Genomic DNA, 25352 nt, shown 5'->3' with positions numbered 1-25352 from the left:
CTGTCCTCCCTCTCTCTCTCTCTCTCTCTCTCTCTCTCTCTCTCTCTCTCTCTCTCTCACTCTTACACCCACACACACACACGGACGGTTTATCGCTAGCATAATGAGACTTCAGAGGAGAGCAGGGCAGGCCTCTCAAGCTGGCAGGGAAATGCCTTGAGAGAGGAAGGGGAGGAGAGGGGCCTGGGGGTTTATGGGGTTCACGGGGCAGAGACGGTTAGGGCTGGGCTGAGGATTCTGCTCGTGGGCAGTGGCTTGTGTGTTCGAATTTCTTGCTAGTGTCAAAGGCTTTCTAATCAGATTGCCCAGATGTGGGGCACAGGGGAAAAGGTAGAGGTGAAGCTTAAGAAGCTGTCAGCAGTCAAAGATCAGAAAATGAAGTTAGACTCCTTATTAAATGTTTCCCAGCACGTGTGTGATTGTTGAAGGCCCGCTGATAGAAGGTGCTGTATTGACATTGTATTGTTGTGCGGACCAGCTGGCAGCTGCTGACTTTGATTTCACCCCTCTTTGTTCTCTTGGTTTCTGCTGTTTCTGATGGGTACCAAGACAGCCATCCCTTTTCCAGATGGTACAGTTACTGTGGAGTGTGTTGTTGATGGGCATCTAGTGAGGAAACTGATGTGGAGAAGCTACTGTGGACCCAGATCAGGCCGCATACTTTGCTTATTAAATATGGGAGCTCAGATTTGACTTCATTCTTAGATATTGGAGCAAACGGTCTGTGATGACTTTGCCTTCCATGACCAAGCGCCGTTTTCGTTAACGTTAGAGATGTTTGGAGGAAGTTCCTGCATTCATTCATGGATGAGTTTGTTTGCGTGTTTATTCATCTGTCAGTAACTGGCATGTTTTCCGAAATGTCATTTATTATGTACCAGTGTTACTGACCAGGGTTCTTGGCCTCCTTTATCAATGGAAGTTGATCAGAGGCCAGATGAGAAATTCAGGCAAGGCTTTATTGGGACTTCTGCTGCAGCAGGGGGGAGGGAAAACAAGTAACAGATTCCCTTGCTCCCTGAGGGAGGATGAGCTTGGCCCTTAAATGGGGTGAGAGTAGGGGTGGATTGGTGGGTCAGGCTGGAGGAGTGGCCTTGGTGGTCTACCCACCCCCTTGGTGGTGCTGTGTGCAGGGTGCATGCGCAATACCCTGCTTTTGCTCCCGCCTCCTTAGAAGTGGCCACTGGGTTTTTGGTCTTTTGGTATCTTGTTCATAATTTGCCCCAACTGTGCACGTATGCAGTTATTTTTAGTCACTTACAGTTTCTTTGTATTCTGTTGCTTGAGGAGACGTTTGTCCAGGTGCAAGCACTGCAGCAAAGGGTCCCAGGTCTCAGCCTGTCTCACCAGCTCCTTAATTTGGGGCATATACTTATACTACTTTTATTATTTTTTAATCTCTTCTTTAAACCAATTGATTTTTTTGCCTTTTTTTTTTTTTTGCAGTACGCGGGCCTCTCACCGCTGTGGCCTCTCCCGTTGCGGAGCACAGGCTCCGGACGCACAGGCTCAGAGGCCATGGCTCACGGGCTCAGCCGCTCTGCGGCACGTGGGATCTTCCCGGACCAGGGCACGAACCCACGTCCCCTGCATCGGCAGGCGGACTCTCAACCACTGCGCCACCCGGGAAGCCCTGCTTTGCTTTTACTTAAATAAAATTAACCTTATCTTAAAGCGGTGATTCTCAAACTCTGGCGTGCCTCATCACTTGGAGGGCTTGTTAAAGCATCTTCCAAGTTTCTTAGTGAGTAGATCTGGGGTGGGCCTAAGAATTAGCATTTCTAAGTAGTTCCAGGTGATGCTGATGCTGCTGGTCCAGGGACTAAGCTCTATCTTATAACAGTGTCTTATCAAAACTGTCTTATAGCAGTAATACTCATGATAGCTTGGGTTTTATGTGCTAGTTTGATTTTTTTCTAATGCACATAAAATAAATATTCAGCTGTTAACGTCCAGCTGTCTATTACCAAAAAAAAAAAAAAAAAATAACCTCACTAGTGTGCATGCAAAACTTTGGAAACACTGAGTAGTCTCCAAACATAATTCAGAGGAAGCGTCCTTTAAAACTGAAGGTACATACTTAAACGTGTTTCTGAACAATATAAGGCAGTGGGTGAAGCTGACGTGAGACACACACAGTGCACACGTTAGAGTCCGTGGGCAGGAATAGAGCTGCGGTTTTCATTTTGGGGGGAAATCAGAAATTCTCTAATTCCCCAGCTGTGTGCATAATCCAGTTTTGCCAGTGTCATGTGTATATGGTAGGGAGGGACTGGGATATATAGGATGTGTGTGTAAAGAGAGAGTATAAATGAAAACCAGATTTAACCACAAACTGGTGACTGCAGGCCTGGAAGTCTCCATGAAGAAGATGGACAAATCGTAGTCACATAACTTACTGGAACCATCCATCAAGACTCACACTGTTCGTGTTGACCCCAGACTTATCAAACCTCCCTGTGATTAAAAATACCCTGTGCCCCTTTTAAAGAGTTAGGGAAAATTTTCCCAAGTTTACAAGTGATTCTAGTAATTGGATAAAACCAACAACCTTTAAAGTTCTTAGGCATTTTGAGTTTTGTTTATACCGGATGATGCTTACCCAACCCTAAGAACAACAGTAACTCACAAATAAAACAAGCAAACAAAAACTCTGTGGAGGCAATAGCACAGGTTCTTTGGGCTTGAATGACATCATTGGTACTGACTAGCATGTGGTTTGGGGGGAAGTTGTTCAACCTGTGCACCTCAGTTTCCCCATCTGTAAAATGGGCCTTGATATAAGATCCACCTTGTGTGATGTGAGGATGGCATGAGTTAACCTCTGTAAAGTACTTAGAACAGTTCGTGGGAAACAGCACTCAGTAATGTTATCTATACCCTTATGTAATTAAGAGAAGCTCATTCAGTCAGTGATAAACTGCAACGGTGGTTCCCACATGCCCCCACGTTAGACAGATCATCTTTAACTTTGCTCTTGGTGAGGTGGAGAACACAACCCTGTAATGGTATCTGGCAGAAAGGACGTTTTGTTGTTGTGAGCTGATCAAAAACAAAGGTTTGTACAATAAAAAGGGTCACTACCAATTAGATCAAGTACTTGACTAGAAGAGAACTATACTTTTATGGAGGGAAGTTCTCACTTATTTTCCTCAAATGTTGAATCCTGTCAGTCAGGATCCCTTTTCCTTTTTCTGTCTTTCCATATTATATAGTGTTTTCTTAAAAGACATTCTTCAGACTTCTTTTTTGTGGCCTAGATTATCTGAATCCATTTGTCAGTTTCCACTGGGGCTAATGAGGCTTCAAAGAAGTCTGCCATTTTCAAGCCCTGATAGTCCAAATCTCTATTCCTCCTTTTCACACATTCATAGAATCCACAAACTACTGAATTTCAGGGTTGAGTTCTCTCTCTCTCTTTGTTTTTGGCCGAGCAACATGATATGTGGTATCTTAGTTCCCTGACCAGGGATTGAACCCGTGGCCCCTACCGTGGAAGCACGGAGTCCTAACCAATGGACCGCGAGGGAATTCCCAAGTTCTCTCTCTCTCTCTTTTTTTTTTTTTTTTTTTTTGTGATACGCGGGCCTCTCACTGTTGTGGCCTCTCCCGGAGCACAGGCTCCGGATGCGCAGGTTCAGCGGCCATGGCTCACGGGCCCAGCCGCTTCGCGGCATGTGGGATCTTCCCGGACCGGGGCACGAACCCGTGTCCCCTGCATCGGCAGGCGGACTCTCAACCACTGCGCCACCAGGGAAGCCCCCCAAGTTTTCTTTTTAAGAAACAAAAACATCCTTCGTGTTGAGTGGAGACCTCTGCCTCCCCATCATCACCCCCAAGAGACGAGGAGGATTTGCCTTGGTCCACTGCAAGGCATTTGCAAACCCAAAAAATGTGGAGGCAGGGGACGGCCACGAACAAGACACAACTGAAAACTACCAACCAACCATGATTCGTTATTCTGTAACCTTTATATTCTCTTACCATTCTCTTATGAACCCTCAAAGTGAGCATTACACTAGTGAGGGCCTTAACTTCCTCCTTCTGTGTGCTGCCCAGAGATTGTATTTTGTCATCCTTGTCAGGAATGGGGGTGTGTTTTCTTGCCACCTGTCACACTGGGACTGTTGGCACAAATACTTGTTTGAGGAGGAGATGAATCAAGATTTACTGGGTGTTAGCTTTGCAGTGATCTTCATCAGTCTGTTGATTAGTCATAACTATATCTGTCACACCCTTACAGGTACAATTTACACAAAATGAATCATTTCCAAATATATTCTGTGTGATTTCTATTTAGGATATAGACGTTGTTCCCAAGGGGCATTAGTTTTGCAGGAAGGTTGGTTTAGCTAAGCTTCCTTTGTTTACTTTGTAGAGACTTGGAATTGATTAAGGTTTAGATCTTGATCATCATATAGGTTAGGACTCAATATGTATACAAGATGCACACTTACTAAGTTGTTTTACTCTTATTTGATCCATCTAGAGACTCTCTTATGCCTATATGATATTCTTTATATGATATATGAGAAAATTATTATAACCAGAGTGACCTTTTTTCTTATATTTTTATGTTAGGTATACATAAAGAAAACGGTGTAGAAGGCGTAGAGGTTAAAGAATAGTTTTTCAGTGAACACGCTTGTTCCATCATAGCCCAACGTAACTCCTCCTCTCCTGGATGCCACCATTATCCCGACTTTTGTTAATATGATTTGCTTTCCTTGTATAGTTTTTTCATTTGTGTACCTAGGACTAGGATTGTTGGGTAAGGAGGTATGAATATCTTCAATTTTATTAGAAAATGTCAAACATTTTCCATAGTGATTGTACCAGTTTGCACTGCTGCCGCAAGCGTATGAGAGTTTCCGTTGTTCCACATCTTCGCCAGCACTCAGTTTTGTCCAGCTTGATTCCTGATTACTATTGAGAATGAGCACCGTTCAATTCATCTGTTACTTGTATGTCCTCTTTTTAGAGTGTCTGTTAACATTTTTGTCCATTTTTCATTTTCCATAGTTTTTTAGGAACTATTTACATATATTTATACTAGATCTTTATTTGTTCCAAGTATATTCTCCCACTCCGTGGCTTGTCTTTTCTCTCTCTTTATGGCATATTTTGATGAAAAGAAGTTCTTAATTTTAATACAGTCAAGTTTATTAGTTTTTTTTCCTTTATATGTGATGCTTTGTTGAATCCTAAATTCCTTCCTGCCCTGAAGCCATAAACATATTATGCTATGTTATCTTATAAAATACTTACAGTTCCATTTTTTACAGTTTAGCTCATTACATGGTATAAAGTTGGGATCCAGTTTTCATGTGAATATCCACTTTTCCCAGCCAATAGTTATTGAAAAGACTACTCTTACTCTAAAGAAAGATCTTTTGTGCTGCTTCTGTCATATCTAGTGACCATAAATTTATGTTATATTTCTGGGCTCTCTAGTCTATTTGTCTGTCTCTTATTCCTCTTTCAGTACCACACCACCTTAATTAGGTTGTGATATGGAAAGGTAATTCTTGTTAGATGGTAAGGCAAGTTGTCTTACTTTGATATTTACTTGGAGTTTCTTGGCTCTTACTGGCTTTTTGCACGTTTGTGCTTCAATAAGCATTTTAGAATGAGCTCCTTAAGTTTGAACAAAACAAAAACCCTTAGAAATGTTGAATGGGATTGCATTGAATCTGTAGATCAATTTGGAAAAATAAACATCTTCACAATATTGAGTCTTATCAAAAACATGGCTTGCTCACTTTCTGTGTCTTTCTTGGTAATATATTTCAATATAGTGTTTCTGTTTTCTCATATGAAGTCTTACATATTTTTGGTAAGGTTCTAAGTACTTTATGCTTTTAGAGGTACTGTGTCAAGTGTTCTTTGTTAAATTGTTGCTAATATCAGGATTGTTGTATACTGATTTAATATCCAGCAACTCTACTAAACTTACATATTAATTCTAACATTTTATCTGCAGAATCTTTTGGAATTTTCTAAATACACAATCATAGTGAATAATGGCTTTATTTTTTCCTTTATTATATATAAAAATATGTGTTTATGCACATGTGTTTCTTTTTTTTTCTTGTCCTACTGAATCTGCTAGTGCCCTTAGGAAAACAATGAATAGAAGTGGTAGTAACAGGTATTCTTGTGTTATGCTGAACCTCTTAGGGAAAACATTGAAAAGTTAAATACTTGTAATATTTAAAAATTAACATACTGTAGAGTTAATTTTTTTCTTTTTGGTATGAAAATTCTGATTCTGAGTTTTAACCCGATGTATAGATTCATGTAACCACCACCATAATCAGGACGGAGAATAGTTACATCACCTTCAAAATTCCTTTGTATGCTGCCCCTCTGTAGTCAAACCTTCCCCCCATCTCTAACTTCTGGCCACTGCTTTTCTGATCTGTTCTTCACCCCTATGGTTTTGCCTTTTCCAGAACGTTATATAAATGAAATTAAACAGTAGTTAACCTTCTGAGACTGACTTCCTTCACTCTGCATAATGCCTTTGATATTCATCTTTGTTGATGTATCAGTAGTTCATTCCTTATTATTGCTGAGGAGTATTGCATTCTATGGATATACCACAGTTTATACATTCACCCATTGAATTATGCATGATTTTAGCTCTGCAACTTACTCAGCTTCCTTGGATAAGCTGCTTCTCCATGCATCAGTTTCTTCATCTGTAATGGGGATGATGTACCTACATCATAGGGTTGTTGTGGGGACAAAAGGAATTAATACATATGAAATACTTAGATAAGGCCTGATATATAGTAAGTGCTCAGTAAATGCAATCCATCATTATTGTCCCCAATATTAGTAAAGATTTTAAGGTAGAAAACTTGACAAGTTCAAGGAATAGCAAGAAAGCCAATGTACCTGGCATGTAGTGAGAGGGGAAGGTGGCATGTAGAAGGTATGCAGGTGTAAGGTCATGAAAGGCCTTATGGACTGCCGCAGGGAGTTTTTTGTTTTTTTGCGGTACGCGGGCCTCTCACTGTTGTGGCCTCTCTCGTCGCGGAGCACAGGCTCTGGACGCGCGGGCTCAGCGGCCATGGCTCACGGGCCTAGCCGCTCCGCGGCATGTGGGATCTTCCTGGACTGGGGCACGAACCCGTGTCCCCTGCATCGGCAGGCGGACTCTCAATCACTGTGCCACCAGGGAAGCCCCACAGGGAGTTTTGATTTTACTCCAAGTGGAAAGCCAGGAATGAGACATGATCCAATTCATGCCTTTAATAGATCATTCAGGCTTCGGTGAGGAGATGAGTTAATGGTGGTGGTGGGAATGAAAGCATATTACCGCGGTGGTCCAGGGAAAAGATGGCGGTGGTTTGGACCATAGTGGTGGTTGTGGGGTTGGTGAGAAGTGGTTTGATTGAAGGTAGGGTTTGGATGTAGAACCCACAGAACTTGCTGAGGGATCATAGTTCAGTGGAATACATTTCCCAACAGAGTAGTGGTGTGGTTAGTCACAGTTATCAACAGCAGCACTCCTCTCTCTCACAGCTTTCCCAGAGATTTTCCTCATCCACTTTTTAAAAAAAAATTTTATTGGAATATAGTTGATTTACAGTGTTGTGTTTCTGCTGTACAGCAAACTGAATCAGTTATACACATATCGACTCTTTTTTAGATTCTTTTCCCATATACGCCATTACAGAGTATTGAGACAAGTTCTCTGTGCTATACAGTAGGTTCTTATTAGTTATCTATTTTATATATAGTAGTGTGTCATCGGCTTTTGAATTGAAACCTAAACTTTCATGCCTGAATTTCTGGAATCCATCTGAAGAAATAGTATGCCTTTTCATACATTTTTAAATGACATCTAAATGACTTCTTTCTTACTCATAATCACAGCCCCAAACACATTTGTGTTTAAAAAAAAAAAAAAGCGACTTATCCCACAGCAATTTTTTCTTCTAGTGTTTTGCTTTGCGGTTCTCTGCAGCCTGTGTATAGTGCTGTGACTGACCCCACATTCTTAGTTGTCCTGCTGGAAATAAAGTCGTCCCGGGTGCTTCATGCTTTGCCAGCGGGATGGTAGTTTTAGTGGTTGGCAGGAGTTCCTGTGTACACTTAGGACTTATTGTTGGAATAAACATTATTAGACTCAGACGAAAATTGGACCAGAAATTTATTTTTGTCCTCCCTTCAACCTCAATTCACCCTAGAGTCTCTCATCCACGTGACAAATGGTCTTGACTTTCTGAAGTGATCTAAAGATTAAAATCAGCCCTGGGTGCTTGCTTATTCAAATGGAGATTTCTTTCTTTTTCTTTTTTTTTTTTTTTGGGGGGGGGGACAGTTAAAAATAGAGTTCTGGGATCTCACATAGAGAAGTTTTCTTTTATTTCCTGTGTGTCTGCTCTTAACATGACTGTATTTGTTCTTTGTGGGGCTTCAACTCCTCAAAGACAAACACCGGACCCGGTCTTTATCTGGAACACTTATTATACCTTTTTTTTTTTTAACCCTATCCGATCTGCTTAATTTGGGACGTCTCATAATTCAGGATTTGCTAAATCGGAGTAAATCTCCCTTCTATTCTGAGCTTCTTGCTCTGTTTTGCCCCAGTTTTCATCATCTCTTATCAGGTTAATGTCAAACTGTGGTATTTATTTACTCAGTTGACTTGTAGGAGGGCCTCTGGAATCTTGGAAATATTCACTTGAATTTTGTGCATAATTTTGTGCTTCTTTGTAATTGGCTTCTTTTGTGATCTTACAGAATACCAAGCTGCTATTTTACACTTGAAGAGGGAGCACAAAGAAGAAATTGAAAACCTGCAGGTATATCTCTTTGATTCTACTGAACTGGTTATTTGAGACTGATACTTGGTTTTCTCATGTGCTGAAGTAAATACTCTGCTTTTGTTGACATATTTACCTAGACAGCATCTGCACCTTGCACCTGCCACCAGGCCTTGAGTTTATCCTGGGGATGAAAGCCTTGAACTCCATTTTTAATAGAATTCAATTCCTATTTAAAAAAATAAAAAATACCACAAATGCATTTGGGAAAAGGATTTGATTGGAGACAATGATGGTTTTATTTGGAAAGCAGGCAAGAAGATAAGAGTATTTAGGCTTTTACTGTTTATAAGAAGGCTTTGAAAAATTGTTTCCTGCGCGCAGTGCGAATTATTTTGTTGGGCATCCTCCCAGCCATGTGTTCGTATCTGTCTGTCGCTTAGCATATGTCTGCAATGTGATGTCAAGCAGATTAAAGCACTTAAGGAAGTGGCCCTAGTAGGAGGAAGAGTTGTGCTGGGCCAGCCATTCCATATCCCCAGGGAGTGCTTGGAAGTTGCTGACTTGATCTCCTTTGTGAAGCCCAGAAAGTCTGAGGGATCATTTCCTTTGTCCCACTCATTATCATTCCCTATGTTTGGTATTTGCTTGCTGTGCCTGTAACAGGAAGTTTCCGAGTCTTAATTTCACATAACTAAATATTGAATCAGGCACTGATTCTAGTTCACTGATGGCTGGGGTTGACCCCATATCTCAGGAGAGAATATTAGCGAAATTCAAATCAAACTTGGTAGTTGTATAGTGCTTAACTCATTACATGCTAACTCAGTGAGCGTGTGGATCAAATATTCTTCTTTCCATTAAGTGATAATATCCTTTTCAAAATAACTGTGATGGTGTACTGGACTGTATATGAAGTCACTGCAGGTAGCAAAAAAGATCATTAAATAAGTCGTATGGGGTATGAATACAGGCCACCCCTCTCCAGCTTGGTTTAAGTAGTTTGGAGGAGAGAATGAGTCCATTTCACAAAGAAACAAAAAAGTGGAAAAGTACCTCTGACTCCTAGGGGACAAAGAGAGGGGGAGGCCCTTATCTCCTTTGTTGCCAAACGTTCTACAGAGACCTTGCTTTTTTTCCTTTGTTCTGGTGTGCAAAAGATTCTTAGCTGTCTCAGAGAAGCTGAAGTAGGGATTAATTTAAGAGGCAGATTGCTAAAGAGGGTGGTACAGAAGTGATTCTGTGAGAAGTTTTTTTTAACAGCTCAGCTCTAAGAGTTAACACTACCTTCCTCAAGTTGTAGACCAGCCCTGGGAGGACTTTGACAGCTAAATAATATTCACAGGAACCACAGGTACTTACAATCTCCGGGTTCTTCCTCTGTGCTGGGCATTTTTCTAGGCATGTCCTGTGCATTATTTCATGTCTTTTCATCTGCAAAAGTCCCATGATCTCACATCTCAAACTAGGAGAAGGTTGGAGAAGGGGAAGAGACGAGTAAATGGAAGGGGAAAAGGTACATTGGGATCATGATCTCCACTTAAAATAATAGTTAGACCAAGATATGATTGACAGTAGTAAACGTTAAAAAATGTTCCTAATTATACCTTCAGTTTTAAGTATCTCTGAAATAATTATGTTCTTGTAATGCTGTTAGTAAACTAAAAAAAAAAAAGTCCCATATTGATGACTTATACCAACTTGCTGAAACCCTGTGGCAATGGCACGCTATTGCCATCAGCGTACAGATGGGGCAGTGTACCCCATCTGTACGCTGAACTGTAGTTGGGAACTAGTCCAGCAGTCTGACAGCTCTCGATAGGAAACTGGCAGCTCTTATTCCTCATCTGACCTAGAGAAGTGTCTTGTTGGCAAACAGAATTCTAAAGATTCAATTAGGAATAGTTTCGAATATGGAGAGATTTCTAGCTGCTTCTAAAAAAAAATTGGAAAAGCTGGCAGTGTTGGGCTTATTTTCCTGTATGGCTTTAACCTGCTGGGGTTAAGGGGCAGATGTCACTTCAACGAGGACACGTGTTCTCTAGTTTGCCACTGTCCCCATTGTGGGGTGTTTTCCCTGCCTGGCTCCTGTATGCTGTCATGAACCCCTGTTCTCTGGGAGATGTAGAAAATAACTAAGTGGGTAGCAACACCAACCAGTCAGAACAGACACAAATTTGTAAAACAACAACCCAGCCTGGCTGTACTCTTGGGGTACTTGCTGAATAATTCCATTCTGTCGCCATATACAAGATTTGATATGTATGACATTTAGTTTTTTGAGACTGATTTCATAGACTTTAAAGAAACAGCATGGTTCAACGGAGAACCTAAACTCAGTTTGCTATTCTGTTTTAGACCATAGATTTGTAGGGAAGTCATTTAATTGTTCAATTCCCCCACCTGGAAAATGGAATCCTTACCACTTTAAGTGATTTGATTGGAAGTTGAAACTTTCAGCCCAGAGTCCCAAGGCTTGTAAGTGGGGAGTCTGGAGTTGTAATCTCATGCATGCTCTGTAGCCCACATTTGTGGAAGGCTGCGCTCTAGAAAGGGCTTGGTCCTGGGACCAGCTTTTCAAAACGTGTAGCACCTTAGATACATAGTCTCCCTGTAGTTCAAAAGCAAAAAAATATTGATGACTTGAATGAATCCATTTCCAAATTCCATCAATGTATATATACCTTCAACTCAAAGCACTTGGCTGACTTTTCTACTGAAAGCTCCAGCAGGAGAGTGGTGGCAGGTCCGACATTTTCCATGGCTTGACTATTTCATGTCATTTATGATTATAACCAGCAAAATTCTTAAATTTTGCCCAGTATGCCCTTTATTTAGCAACCTCTGCCTTAGAGAGTATGTGATCACTTCATAATATTCAGTATCATCTAGTTCAGTTTTCAGTTTTGAGTAATTCTGTGTGACTGATTTTGTTTTTGAAAAAGTGGCACCTTACATTTACAGATACTTATTTGAGAAATTTTTGCTTGTGGTAGCCATTGCATAACAAGTTCATGGCCATTGGGTAGGCATGTGATAAAGGCATGTGATAAAGGCATGTGATAAAGGCATGTAATTCTACCACGGTATAAATGAAGAGTTTTTCCTTCAGGATTGTCTAGGAGCAAAGGTTTGACAGTCGCTATCACAGCTCTTGTGGAAAATCTTTCTCTACATAGTTGATCTTTGTCTTATCGTAGTCAGAGAACCAGGTGTGATACTATTTTATGCGTGACGAGAGTATGAAAGAACTACGGTTTTTGAGTCAGGATTCAGTTCAACTCCTTGCACGGTGACATTAGGAAATTAGTCAACGTCTCTGGGACTTCTCTCAGTTTCAGCATTTGTGCACTAATAATCATATTGATGCACAAATAACAAATGTTGGCAAGGATGTGGAGAAAATGGAACCCTCCTACACTGTTGGTGGGAATATAAATTGGTGCAGCCACTGTGGGAAACAGTAAGGAGGTTTCTCAAAAAACTAAAAACAGAACTGCCATATGACCCAGCAGTTCCACTCCTGGGTGTATATCTGAAAAAAACAAAAACACTAATTCAAAAAGACATGCACCCCACTCTACATAGCAGCATTGTTTACAATTACCAAGATATGGAAGCAACCTAACTGTCCATCAACAGATGAATGGATAAAGATGATGTGATATATATATATGTATATATATATACACACACACACACACACACACATGCATATATACATACAGTGCAATACTACTCAGCTGTAGAAAAGAATGAAATTTGGCCATTTGCAACAACATGGATGGACTTAGAGGGTGTTATGCTAAGTGAAATAAGTCAGAGAAAGACAATTACTGTATGATATCATTTATATGTGGAATCTAAAAAAATAAGACAAGCTAGTGAATCTAACAAAATAGACTCACAGATATAGTAACTAGTGGTTACTAGTGGGGAAAGGGAAGGGGGAGGGGCAAGAGAGGGGTAAGGGATTAAGAGGTACAAACTATTATGTATAAATAAGCTAGTGGGAAGCAGCCACATAACACAGGGAGATCAGCTCAGTGCTTTGTGTCCACCTAGAGGGATGGGATAGGGAGGGTGGGAGGGAGACGCAAGAGGGAGGAGAGATGGGGATATATGTATATGTAGAGCTGATTCACTTTGTTATACAGCAGGACTTAACACACCGTTGTAAAGCAATTATACTCCAATAAAGATGTTTAAAAAAAAAAAAAACAGATGCTCACTACACTGTAGAATGTAGTACTGATATTTAAGATAGATTAAACATTATTGAGTAAAAAAAAATCAAGTTGCCTATTAGCGGTATGATTCCTATCATAAAAATTGTGTGTGTGTGCCTATGTGGGCTCATAAATAGTGATTTGAAACTTTTATTTCCCATAATGTTTACAGTGGTTGCCAGGTTAGGATTTTTTTCTTTGTTAATTAGGCAGTTCTGAATTCCTTGAATTTTCAACATGCATATGTACTCATTTTATAATTTTAAAAAAACCTCAATAAAGCAATATAATCTATATAAATAATTCAATTTTATATACTAAAAATAAATAAATAAATAAGCTACAAGGGTATATAGTACAGCACAGGGAATATATCCAATATTTTACAATAACTATAAATGGAGTATAACCTTTACAAATTGTGAATCACTGTGTTGTACATCTGTAACTAATAAAATATTATATATCAACTATAGCTCAATTAAAAAAATAATTTAAAAAATTATGATAATTTGATGATGCCTCCCTTCTAGGATTGTTTGATATGACGTATACCCGGTTACCAACACATGCTCAGTAAATACTATTTCTCATTCCTTTTGCCCTGCACAGGTCTCCTTATAATTAGGCAGCTTGAGTTTAGAGTGGTCCTCAGGCTCTTTTGGTTGAGGACTTCCCTGGGACTTTGACTTATTCTTTGAGGGTGACTTTTCCATGTTCTTCCAGCTGTTCTTTGGCATCTGTGCTCTATCTGTATCAGGGGGTCTAAACCGGGCTTTCCCAAAGCTCATTCTACTGAACGGTGAGCCTCTGAAATGCTCCTTGACAAAAGTATTTCATGGTCAAATAAATTTGAAAAATATCTTGTTCCCCTGTTAGAGCTTTACCATGCATAGAGAAGAATGGAGGGAGGGAGGGAAGGAGGACTGTATAGCTTGTTTCTCACATAATTCTTTTTTTCCTCCAAGTAACTGATGTTTCTGAACTGCTCTATGTTGATTCGTATAATCTTATCTCAGTGTACAAGGCACATTCTGAGTTCAAGTGAAATCCTTTGAGTGGTCTCATCACCTTTTCATGCTATCAGGGTCCTGCTTATTAATCTGATTGTAGGCACCTGGGGGAGCAGTTTTTTTTTCTGTCTTTGAAAGAACCCCACAAAGTGCTTGACACATAGATGATACATAGATATATCTTTGAAATATCTAACAACCTATGATTCAAAAACATTAGCACCTAAATGTAATCAGATCCTCACTGTGTGCCGACCTTTGTTCTATGCATTTGGTGTTTGTATCATAAAGAGTAAATGTAGAAATATAAGCAAAGTAATAGATTTGTCCCCATTTTATACATGACAAAACCTGAGGCTCCCAGAGACCATGAATTGTCAGAAGTCCTAGACTAGTTAAGTGGGGGAACCTGAATTTGAATCCACCTAGATCTGACTTGGAAGCCGATGCTCTTTCTATTAATCAATGCAACATTAATGGAAACAATGTTAGATCTAGAAACAGAAGGTCTGGAGTGAGGTCTTACTTTGGGGACGAAGAACAGTGTGAACTTTGGGCAATTTTTGGACTCAGTTTCCTAATGTATAAAATGAGGGACAGACCAGGCCATATACTAATAGTACCTTTGAATTTTTATTATTGGCCCAAGCATACTTTTTAAAAAATTCCAGTTTGTCCACCACAGTGTCATTTCAGCCTTAGGGTTATGTAACTCAGAGTCTCCAAAGCCCTGTTACTTACACCCCCCTCCCCCGTTTTCCTTTTAGCTTCTCCCGGAGGTTCCCCTTTCTAACCCGGGTGTCTCTTCTGCGCTCTGCTTGCTTCCGTGGGACACTGTTCGGGTGTTCAGTGACACTCTGCCCTCGAGCCTCCCAGTGCTGATTAGGATGCCTGAGTCAGTGAGGGGATGCAGCTTCTCAGAAAGAATGGTAAATGCAGCGTCTCACAATGGTAAATGCAGCGTCTCAGAATGGTAAATGCAGCGTCTCAGAATGGTAAATGCAGCGTCTCAGAATGGTAAATGCAGCTTTCTGACGGGAGAAAAGCATGAGGGACGGGTAGGACTTCTTTGACTCTCCTTCAGTTTCGAAAGTCGAAAAAAAAACAATGCATGCCCCACATCTGGCTTTTGAGGAGCTTGGATAATTTAAGAATATTGTTTTTGACCAGCACTTTCAGCAGTTTGGAAGTAAGTGCCATGGAAATGACACGTTGTTTTATCTGTTTTTAACTAATGTTCTTTGGGTTGTGGGACAGAAGAAAAAGAACTAGCCAACAGTCACATTTCCTTTACGGGAACCTTTTCTATTTACCCCATTCATCACAGGCACAGTCCTTCACTAAGGGGAAACTTGACTGAGCAATGGCCTCTGGCAGGCCCCTGCTCATTGTGCAACACCGGCACATTTCTAATCTGGTAACTCCTACTGTGAAATGATCCAGGGATGGGCGCCAAACTAGAAATTAACTTGCATTCTACCTCGTGGTCCCCCAGAGAACCAAATGGTATGTTGGCCTCCACCAAGAGGAACTTGTAGACTTCCTTACTTTTCTCTCTCCAACCCACCCCACTGGTCCATTTCTAATAGTAAACACACTGCTGTTGAAACAAAATCGAGTACAAACTTGAGCCGATACAGCTAAATTTATAAAGACACATACATCCTGAGCCTTTCCCATCTGTTATGTTCTTTGTTATCAACACAGCACATTTAAATCTGTTAATTTATGGAGAATACTTTGAGGGAAGGGGAGTAATTTGTAGATTGATAAACAAAACTTTTGCAAATATGAAATATGATTTTATTAAGCCATTATGGTATTCCCCTAAGTGCTGATATTTCATTACCGAGATGCCAGGAAAGAAGACAAAGTGTTGGGAAATATTTTAATTTATTGTTTCATTGTGTATATACAGTACAATGTTAGGAGTTTAGTAGATTTGCTGGTTTGCTGGTGTTGAGATGCCTGTTGGGCCCCTGGCTACCTAGAAGCTTGCAGATATATTTGGAGTTGAACTTTGACGGAAAACACAAAGCAATTAATTCCCTAGCTGACTTAGCCCAGGAGCCCTTTGTCTCAGCCTTCAAGATGCTGTCTTGCCCCATATAATTCCATTATTTTTTCAAGCTGCATTTGCTGACAGAGGGAAACTGGTTGTAGAATGAAGAGTGTGTGCTTTACTTTCATTTGTATCATTGAGGCTGATGCCGGCTTTGTTTACCTCCTTCAGAGGCCATGGGCTCCAAACATCCCCACTGAGTCTTTTTTTTTTTAATTGAAGTATACTTGATTTACCGTGTTGTGCCAATCTCTGCTGTACAGCAAAGTGACTCAGTTTTACACATACACATGCACACATTCTTTTTTTTAATATTCTTTTTCATTATGGTTTATCCCAGGAGATTGAATATAGTTCCCTGTGCTATACAGTAAGACCTTGTTGTTTATCCATTCTAAATGTAATATTTAGTTTGCAACCCCAAATTCCCAGTCCATCCCACTCCCACCTGCCTCCCCCTTGGCAAGCACAAGTCTGATCTCTATGTCTGTGAGTTGAGTCTGTTTCTGTTTTGTAGATAGGTTCATATGTGCTGTATTTTAGATTCCACATATAAGTGATATCAAGTGGTATTTGTCTTTTTCTGACTTACTTCACTTAGCGTGATAATTTCTAGTTGCATCCATGTTGTTGCAGATGGCGTTATTTCATTCTTTTTCATGGCTGAGTAGTATTCCATTGTATATATGTACCACATCTTCTTTATCCATTCATCTGTTGATGGGCATTTAGGTTGTTTCCATGTTTTGGCTGTTGTGAATAATGCTGCTGTAAAAACCCCACCGAGTCTTAAACTCTGAACTTGAGTCACTCATGTGGGCCCAGATGGTTATTCTGTTTTCAATAGTTTTTGACTTTAGGGGACAGGCCGATGTTGGACCAGTGACTTTTTGAATGTTGGCCCTTGCTTTTTAAAAAATGTTTTTAAATTGAAGCATAGTTGATTTACAATGTCGTGTTAGTTTCTGGTATAGGCTTTTGCTTTTTTGACTCTTCATGAGAAACGAGGAAGTGAATGAAGTATGTTGAGCCTGTGGGGAGTGCTTCCTTCTCCCCACACTTGTCCTGCCTTGCTTCATAATGCTGTGTGTTTTGTACAGTTGTGTACCATTGGGTGAGTAATAGGTTTTTTACCCATAAAGTAAGAGTATAGGACTAGGTAGTCTACATTTCCTTCTGAAGTTCAATTATTTCTGGCCTGGGAAGAGTGGGCCCGTGTGTCTGCCTCAGCTCATCCCAGAAGTCTTTGAGGTCCCCTGGTCCCACATTACCTGCAGCAGTGCTGGGCAATGAGTCATAATATGATGAATAGTTGCTGAGCAGTATGACTGGACGTTGCTAGAAATTTCTTCATGACTCAAGGTATTTCAGTAGAAAGCTGTTTTAGAGGCAGCATTAGGAGAGCCAAAGAGTTCTTAACTTTATGGCGCCATCAAACACAATCCAGAGGAGTGAGTTTGCTCATCGTAATATCATTTAAAAAGTCACCCCTGAATCAATTTAAACGAGCACGTGTACTCTTATTTGCCACAACTCTTCCCCACGTTCCCTGTTGTCTTACTGATGTGGATTGCCAGGCCCTGTAGACATCCACACTGGTGACCCCCGGTATAGAGCTTGGAGAGGCTAAGTAAGAAAGTCCTCATCCTTTTTTCTCCATGGTTTCATGCGTACCAAGCAAACATCCTTGGAGCTTTTAGACCTTTGTGGGCTTTTACATTTCTTTTCTCTTCCTTTTTCCTTCCTCCCTTATTCCCTTTCTTTCTTCCTCCTGTCCTTCCCTGAAAGGGCTATTGATGGAATAGAGAGGGCAGCTGCGTTGGAAGGGTGAGCAAGAGATGGCTCTTTGTGCAAACACTTGGGTATCGTTGGTGTTCTACTACATTTTTAGGAAGCAATAGGGAGAAACTTTGTTTGATTTTCAGAGTTTAAATGCTGAGTACCCTTTGCTTTCTGACTTAATTGGAGATGGTTATGACCATAATTGTTGAATATGAAGTACAAACTGCCGGGCAGTTGGTTCTTTCTATACATAATTTCTAAACAAGTGAGGCTCAGAAGTTAAGTGCTGTCCTGCATTTTCATAGCTGGCTGGTGGAATGGCAAGATCTCCTAACCAAGTCTGTCTGGTTCCTAAATCTACTGTGTTTCCACTGTCCACTTGTCAACTGATCTGACACACTTTCTCTAGTATGATGGTTTTCTAACTTTTCATTTTCCCCCTTCCCCTCATCCTGTGGCAAAGACTTCTGCAGATCATCCCTTATTTTTTATCCCGTACAAGCTCTTTATATGTTAAAAAAAACAAAACAAAAAGATGGAGACATTTATGTGATGTTTATAAAGAAAGAAAAAAGAGCAACAGAGACCTCTCATTTCGCTGGGTTCAGAAATGACGAGCTGTTCTTCCTACCTAAGTATAGACGAAAAGAGCACCTAGAAATGCATTTCTCGTAGCTGGTCCTGAGCCCAGCTTGAGGAAGACCCTCTAGTATTTGTCACCATAATCTTGATATTTGTCTATATTCATCTTAGAGATTTGAAACCTGAATCTCAGAGAAGTCAATTTCTGAGACCATAAATTAAGTAAGAAAATACAGTGGCAAAACTTCTCTGCATCTTGCCAGCTACTCACTTCGTTGATTTCTGCAATTTGAATATAGTTCCTCAGCTGTTCTCAAACCTATCTTCCCCAACAGAGCTCCAGCATTACTGACTCCTTAAGCAAATGGGTGATGTGCCTCTTCGCTGTGCCGTCACCTATTTGTAGGATGTGCCCACGTGTGATAAATGGGAACCTGTGCTTCTAACAAGTCCAACCTCATGTGGGCTTTGGAATCTAGAGTGTGAATTTATGATGTCTTTGTGTGTGTGTGTGCTTTGATCATTTCATCGCAACTGCTTCTATTGAAGGAGTGATAATAGCTGATATTTAGTGAGCACTTACAATGTTCCAGTCTTTTTGTATGAGGATTAAATGAGTTCTTACACCAACCCTGTGAAGCGGCACTCAGCCTCTACACTGAGCCTCTGAAAGTTCTTCCACCTTGAAGATCCTTGCCTAGAGAGGATTTGTACCATGACCTTGGTTCTGGACTGACCCTTGCCTTTGATCTCTCCTTGGGTAGAATATCAGGCCTTAAGAACGATGGACCTTAGCAGCAGAATTTGCTGAAAAATAAACCCACATAATGAAGTCAACTAACCATTCATCGGATGAAATGTAACACAACTCTAGGCAGGACGGCTGAGTAGAAACACAGGTGTGGAATCTTCCTTGGTTTGAATCCTATCTCCATTACCAACTAGATGCGTGGTCTTAAATGATCTAAACCTTTCGGAGTTTCAGTTTCTCATCTGAAACTGTGGTCATGGTGACATTGTAACTTGGTTGATATGATGCTGATTGCAACTGTTGTGATAGCTAAGTATGGGGCCGGAGATACAGTGGCAGTGGTAGATGACTGATAAATAACTATTTATTTGTTCTGAGGAGCAGCATGTTCAGTTCACTTTAAGCCAGTGGCTGTTGATGTGTATTCTTTAGCAGTAACGTTTACTCAATATAAACCATGCACCTATATATATATAAAAAAATAAATTTTGTGATTTATGTTATACCTAATGTTCCAAAGAGCATTGCTTTTAATATTTTTGTGATATAAGTGTGATGCTCTCGTTTCCATTACTGCCTGTTAAAGGAAATATTGCTGCTGCCATGATTTTATGAAAGAAATATCTGAATATGTGAAAGCACCCCAAGAGTTAGGGCCCCCCCCAAGTCTCTGCTATAAGGTATTGCGTTTCAAAATTGTTCTTGCTCTAAAGATAAACTCCTTAAAATACAATTATATATATATATAACTCTGCTTTTTTTTTTTTTTTTTTTTTTTTTTTTGCGGTACGCGGGCCTCTCACTGTTTTGGCCTCTCCCGTTGTGGAGCACAGGCTCCGGACGTGCAGGCTCAGCGGCCATGGATCATGGGCCTAGCCGCTGCGCGGCATGTGGGATTTTCCCAGACCGGGGCACGAACCCGTGTCCCCTGCATCGGCAGGCGGACTCTCAACCACTGAGCCACCAGGGAAGCCCCTATAACTCTGCTTTTTATAGTTTATCTTTTTTATAAAAATACTCATTGAGCACCTGTCAAATATGAAATGTGCTAGAGATAAAACATCACTTAAGAGGACTTCCCTGGTGGCGCAGTGGTTAAGAATCCGCCTGCCAATGCAGGGGACACGGGTCCGAGCCCTGGTCCAGGAAGATCCCACATGCCGCGGAGCAACTAAGCCCGTGTGCCACAACTACTGAGTCTGCACTCTAGAGCCCGTGAGCCACAACTACTGAGCCCACGTGCCACAACTACTGAAGCCCGCTCGCCTAGAGCCCATGCTCCACAAACAAGATAAGTCAGTGCAATGAGAAGCCCGCGCACCGCAACGAAGAGTAGCCCCCGCTCGCCACAACTAGAGAAAGCCCATGTGCAGCAACGAAGACCCAACACAGCCATAAATAAGTAAATTTATTTAAAAAAACAAACAAACCATCACTTAATAATAGCAGCTAACACTTATTATATATTACCATATGCCAGATATTCTACTTAGCACATACCCTGGATTATTTTGTTTAATCCCCACATGGATTATGTTCTCAGAGGATTTACTGTTTAGTTAAAAGAACAGAATGTGCAATAACGGCTGAATAACAGGCAGCGTAAACTAAGTCCCTCATATTACCCAGAGGTTAACGAAGGGAAAGACTGTGCAGTGTTAGCATTTTAAAATTATCTCCTTTCAATGGAATTTGCAAATTTCCGATCTTAGATCTCAGCTAAGAGAATTCTCAAGTCTCAGATGTTCTGGTTGCCTTAAATGAGTGGCAATTTCTTTAGTTATTTATGAGTGGCAATTATAAAGTGTGCATTCTTCTTACCACGAACGATAGAGTTAGTTTATAGAGTGATTTCCCTCCCCTGCCCACCCTGTTTCCTGAACATGGTAACTTCACGTCTTGGACCTTGGTCAGTTGTGCTGTTAAACACTAAAACTTTGGGGGTTCCTGAAAAAAAAAAAGCTGCTGTAGCTGTCTCTGTAATACAGTTCTGCTTATTTTCTTTTAACACTCTGTGTGCAGTGACCCCCTACCTGTTGAAAATAGATATGATATGTATAATTTAAAGTATTAATTGAGAAAGGTATTGCATAGTTAGGTGGATCTCTGTGATCGGTTATCTGTGTATTACAATTATTTTGGAAGCCATCCCCCAGTCTCACCACTGGAGGTCACCTTAACTCTTTTTCTCTTAATAAAGCTCCAAGTTTTCTGTTGATGATTAAAGGAGCTTTCCAGTTTAGAGCTTTGCCTTAAACACATGAAAAAGAAAATCGCTCTTAGTTTTTTTCACAGAGCAGCATACATAAATATGTATGAATAGTTCTATACTCATAGGCATAATGCTTAACGTAATAACAGAAGCCGTATGTGTTGTGTTTATGGCCATAAATATACATGCGCATTCTGTACGACAGAAGACAAAGCCACCAAAAAAGCAGTGCCTTTTGAAATTGAGCATCTATGTTTCCTCTAAGAATGGACTCATCGAAAAGAAATTAGAGGTCTCTCTATTATTCGTTCATTCACTATATGTTAAACTGCTGACTAGGTGTCAGGCACTGTGCTAGGTGCTGGAGGGAACAGAACAGACATGATCTCTACTTTCTTGTAGGGAGCCTATAGTCCAGTCAGAGACAGATGTTGATAAAATAATCAGTTAATATGATGAGTGCTGTGAGGAAAAATACAGAACGAGGTGCTATGGATAGACTGTAATTTAGATTCGAGGGGTCAGGGAAGGATACTTTTAGGAAGTGACATTTAAGCAGAGACGCAAAGGGTAAAGAGGAGTGTGGTTGGTTTGAGGACTGTGGAGAGGCCAGTGTGCCCAGAGGGCAGTGAGTATCAAATACGAGAGAGTTTGGGGGAGGAGCTCTGGAGTAGGATTTTTCAAAGTTTTTAAACTGCATCCTGGACCAAGAAATAAATTTTATATCAAAACTCAGATTACGTGTTTGTGTGTGTGTGAAACAAGGGTTCTGTTAAGCAGAAATTAATTCATGTGATGTATTCTGGTATATTCAACTCTCTTATTTTAAAAATGCTGGCGATGAGGCATAAATTGATTTGTTATCCCACTCATGGATCACAGACTACAGTTTGAAAACCTTGGCTGTGGAGGGGAACAAGAGGCCGGATTCTGGAAGGGTGTGGTTGGTCTTCTTAAGGCTTTCCAATTTCATCCTCAGAACAGTGGGAATCTACTAAGTCTGAGCAGAGAAGTGTGTGACATGAATAGGATAGATTTGTGTTTTCAGAAGACCCCCCTGGCTGCTGTTGCACGGGATAAATAGTAGGGGAGCCAGAGTGGAAGTGGACAGGACAGTTGGGAAGCATGGCCGTCTTGCGGGTAGGAGGTGTTACTGGCTTTGACTAAGGCAGGGGCATGGGTGGGAGAATTCATGCTCTCTGACAAAAAGCACTGACTTTCTATCAGTGCTGATGGTTGCTTCTGCTGAAACTGGAACTACTAAAACTACCACTGTTGCCTCTTTGTTTTGCACAGCTTGATTTTTTTTCTTGGGTACCTAGATCACTACTTGAACATAATAAGTACACAATAAATACTTGTTGAATGAATTAATTAATAGGGAGGAAGAAGATGCTGACACTATACTACCCTTTTGAGTGTGAAATGAGAAAGCTCTTTCTTGGTATCTGCATACCCTTCTCTCATCATAACTGGATATATACACACCACCAGGACAATTACTTTTCTCGACAAGTAGGTGACAATTTCTTATACAGTCTTTGGAAGCTGTTAGTGGGTATGTATATAATATAGTTCTGTTTCTTAATACTACATATGGCATGACCCCTTTCTGTTGCAACTAGACATAATACACATAATTTAAAGTTTTCTCACAAAATTGAGAAAGCATAGAATAAAGGGGGTTTTTATTCAAATTTGGATGGGGTTTATAAGTTGAATCTTATGAAATTGTTGATATTTGACCTGTTTTGACTCTAAAACAGCAATTTCATATGGCTTAATCCAGTATATTAGCACCAAAAGGCAAGGCAGTCAACACGTGCTGGAATTACATTCCTCCGGATGGACCGTATCCTGAGATGCTCATTGGGGTCAGGCAGGGATTGAGAGACTACAACTGAGAATGCCCTGAGGCATTGCCCAAAGGATAGTGACCTGTATATTCTACGGTAAGCTTTTTAAGTTAGACCTTATTGTTGAGACCTCTCATGACTCTTGTGTCCCATGTCAATTACAGAATAATCTTGGTGAGCAGTTTCCCGGCCTTCAGGCAATCCATGAATAAAAAATTACTGAAAACTGTTTATCCAACTTTAATTAGTATTTCCTGGTCTAGTGAACAGGCTAAATATTTCATGGTTCTTCCTAAGTGAGCCCAAACTGTTTTATGTTTAGTCCATAAAAAATGAATAATGCTGCCCCACTACTGATCATGTTGGCCTCTGTAATACAGGTCTTTATAAAATTATTTGTATTTTGGTTTCCTCAGAGACCTTTCATAGTAAAACTTTCACTTCTAAAATTAGAAGTTACAGGAATATTATATTGTGGTACAGACACATACAAAGGCGAATAATTAGAACATTAGCAAAGGAAATGAATTAAATCTCTGCATTATATTGATTGCATGTCTTTTTGTTAAACAAATGTTTTCTTGAATCTTTACTTCTCCCACAGGTACCAGTTTCTTTTTAGGTAAATGAAATTTGAAAACTGAGATATGTTCTGCTGTTCAATAAGTAACCTGGAGGGTCTTTTAATTTTAAAAAAATTAATTTTCAGTTAGTCCTGCTGGAAATTTATGGATGCTAAGTCTGGTCCTATTTTTCCTGCTTCATACTTACAGTTCTCAACCACATCATCTCCTAACCCTTTTAAGTGGTGAAAATCTGTAATTATTTTCATGCAAAAAAAGGGTTTTCCTTTTTGATATTCTCAGCGCATAAAATAACACTGATTCCAAAGTTGATGAATATAGTACAGCATCATTATTTTCTCTGTGGAATTCCCACATTCTAGAGTAGCGGCTCAATCTTGAGGCTTGATTGCCAAAATCAAATGGAAAGTCCTTTGCTTCTGCTATAAAACAATGGTGGATGGGCTTAAAACTGAGGAGGGGAGAAAACAAGATTGCATTACAAATCTGGCAACATCGGCCACACTAGTAAAATCAAATCCAATGTTGTTTTATGACTAAATTTATGTGAGCGCCCAGGATCAAAGGGCTCAAATCTCACTGGACTACAAGGTCCATAGTTCATGGCAAAAACTCATCAAAAAGAACATTTTAGTCGTTTAGGCTTTTCATTTTAATCAGCCACAGTCATAAAAGAACCTTTAGGTGTCCAAAAACATTTTGCAAGATCAAGAGGTTGTTTTCTCGGTCGTAGGAGCAGCTTTCTTATTGGATCCATATAATGCCTGTGGCCTTAGCGTGTCAAAGGGCCACTGCCTCCGCATTGTTTGCCCTTGTGGGATGGTTTCTTTCGGTTCTTCTAACTGTGTATTACGTGACAGTAAATTACGGTGTCTGACGGAAGGACCATAAAATTTTCACGCAATCTATCAAGCTATTTCAGCCATTTAAAGTTTGGCCTCTGACAGCAAGCCAGGTACTTTGTAATGTTTAGACAGAAACAGAGTCTACTGCCGGCATCTTGACAAGTGTCTAGAGACAGCTCTGCACGGGAGAAAGAACACGAGGCCTGAGAGTGGGACCCAGTCTTAAGTCACAGCCCGGCTACTTTGTACAACTGTGACTTTGGACAACCCGTAAAATGGGGATCCTACCTTCACCACAGTGACGCTCTGATTCTATAGGGGAATATTTGTGGAGCTGCCCTCCCGCAGTAAGAACAGATATGCGTTCGGCATCGACTGTATGGGGAACCGGCCCGAGCAACCCTGCATTTTCAACAGGAGACCTGAGTAGGTACAGGGGAGAGCCTGGCTGGAGGGCAGCAAAGTGATGAGAAAATGTTCCCGAGAATGTGGAAGAGGGTGAAATCAGGGACCCAACAGGTTGAATTAGCCCTGGGGGAAAAGGGGGGGCACTTCTTTTAAGATAAGAAGAAAATAGAGAATGAGTGCCTTTGTGTCTTGGCTATTAATGCCCTTATTTCTTTGCCTCTTTTTTTTTTTTTTTTTTTTTTTTTTTT

The 25352-nt window shown here is 40.5% G+C and overlaps 1 protein-coding gene across 2 annotated transcripts in view; it reads left to right on the top strand.

Annotated features, from left to right (window-relative positions):
* FMN1 (formin 1) overlaps positions 1-25352 on the top strand; it is a 409376-nt gene that overhangs the window by 145080 nt on the left and 238944 nt on the right. For both annotated transcript variants that reach the window (XM_007462518.1, XM_007462519.1), the window contains one exon: positions 8758-8819. In XM_007462518.1, coding sequence (XP_007462580.1) covers positions 8758-8819 — 62 coding nt within the window. The remainder of the gene's footprint in view (positions 1-8757; positions 8820-25352) is intronic.

Source organism: Lipotes vexillifer, unplaced genomic scaffold (genome assembly GCF_000442215.2).
Source record: "Lipotes vexillifer unplaced genomic scaffold, Lipotes_vexillifer_v1.1 scaffold164, whole genome shotgun sequence".
Lineage (NCBI taxonomy): Eukaryota > Metazoa > Chordata > Mammalia > Artiodactyla > Lipotidae > Lipotes > Lipotes vexillifer.
Note: the sequence above shows the minus strand (reverse complement) of the source record. Positions and strands in the feature narration are given on the sequence as shown.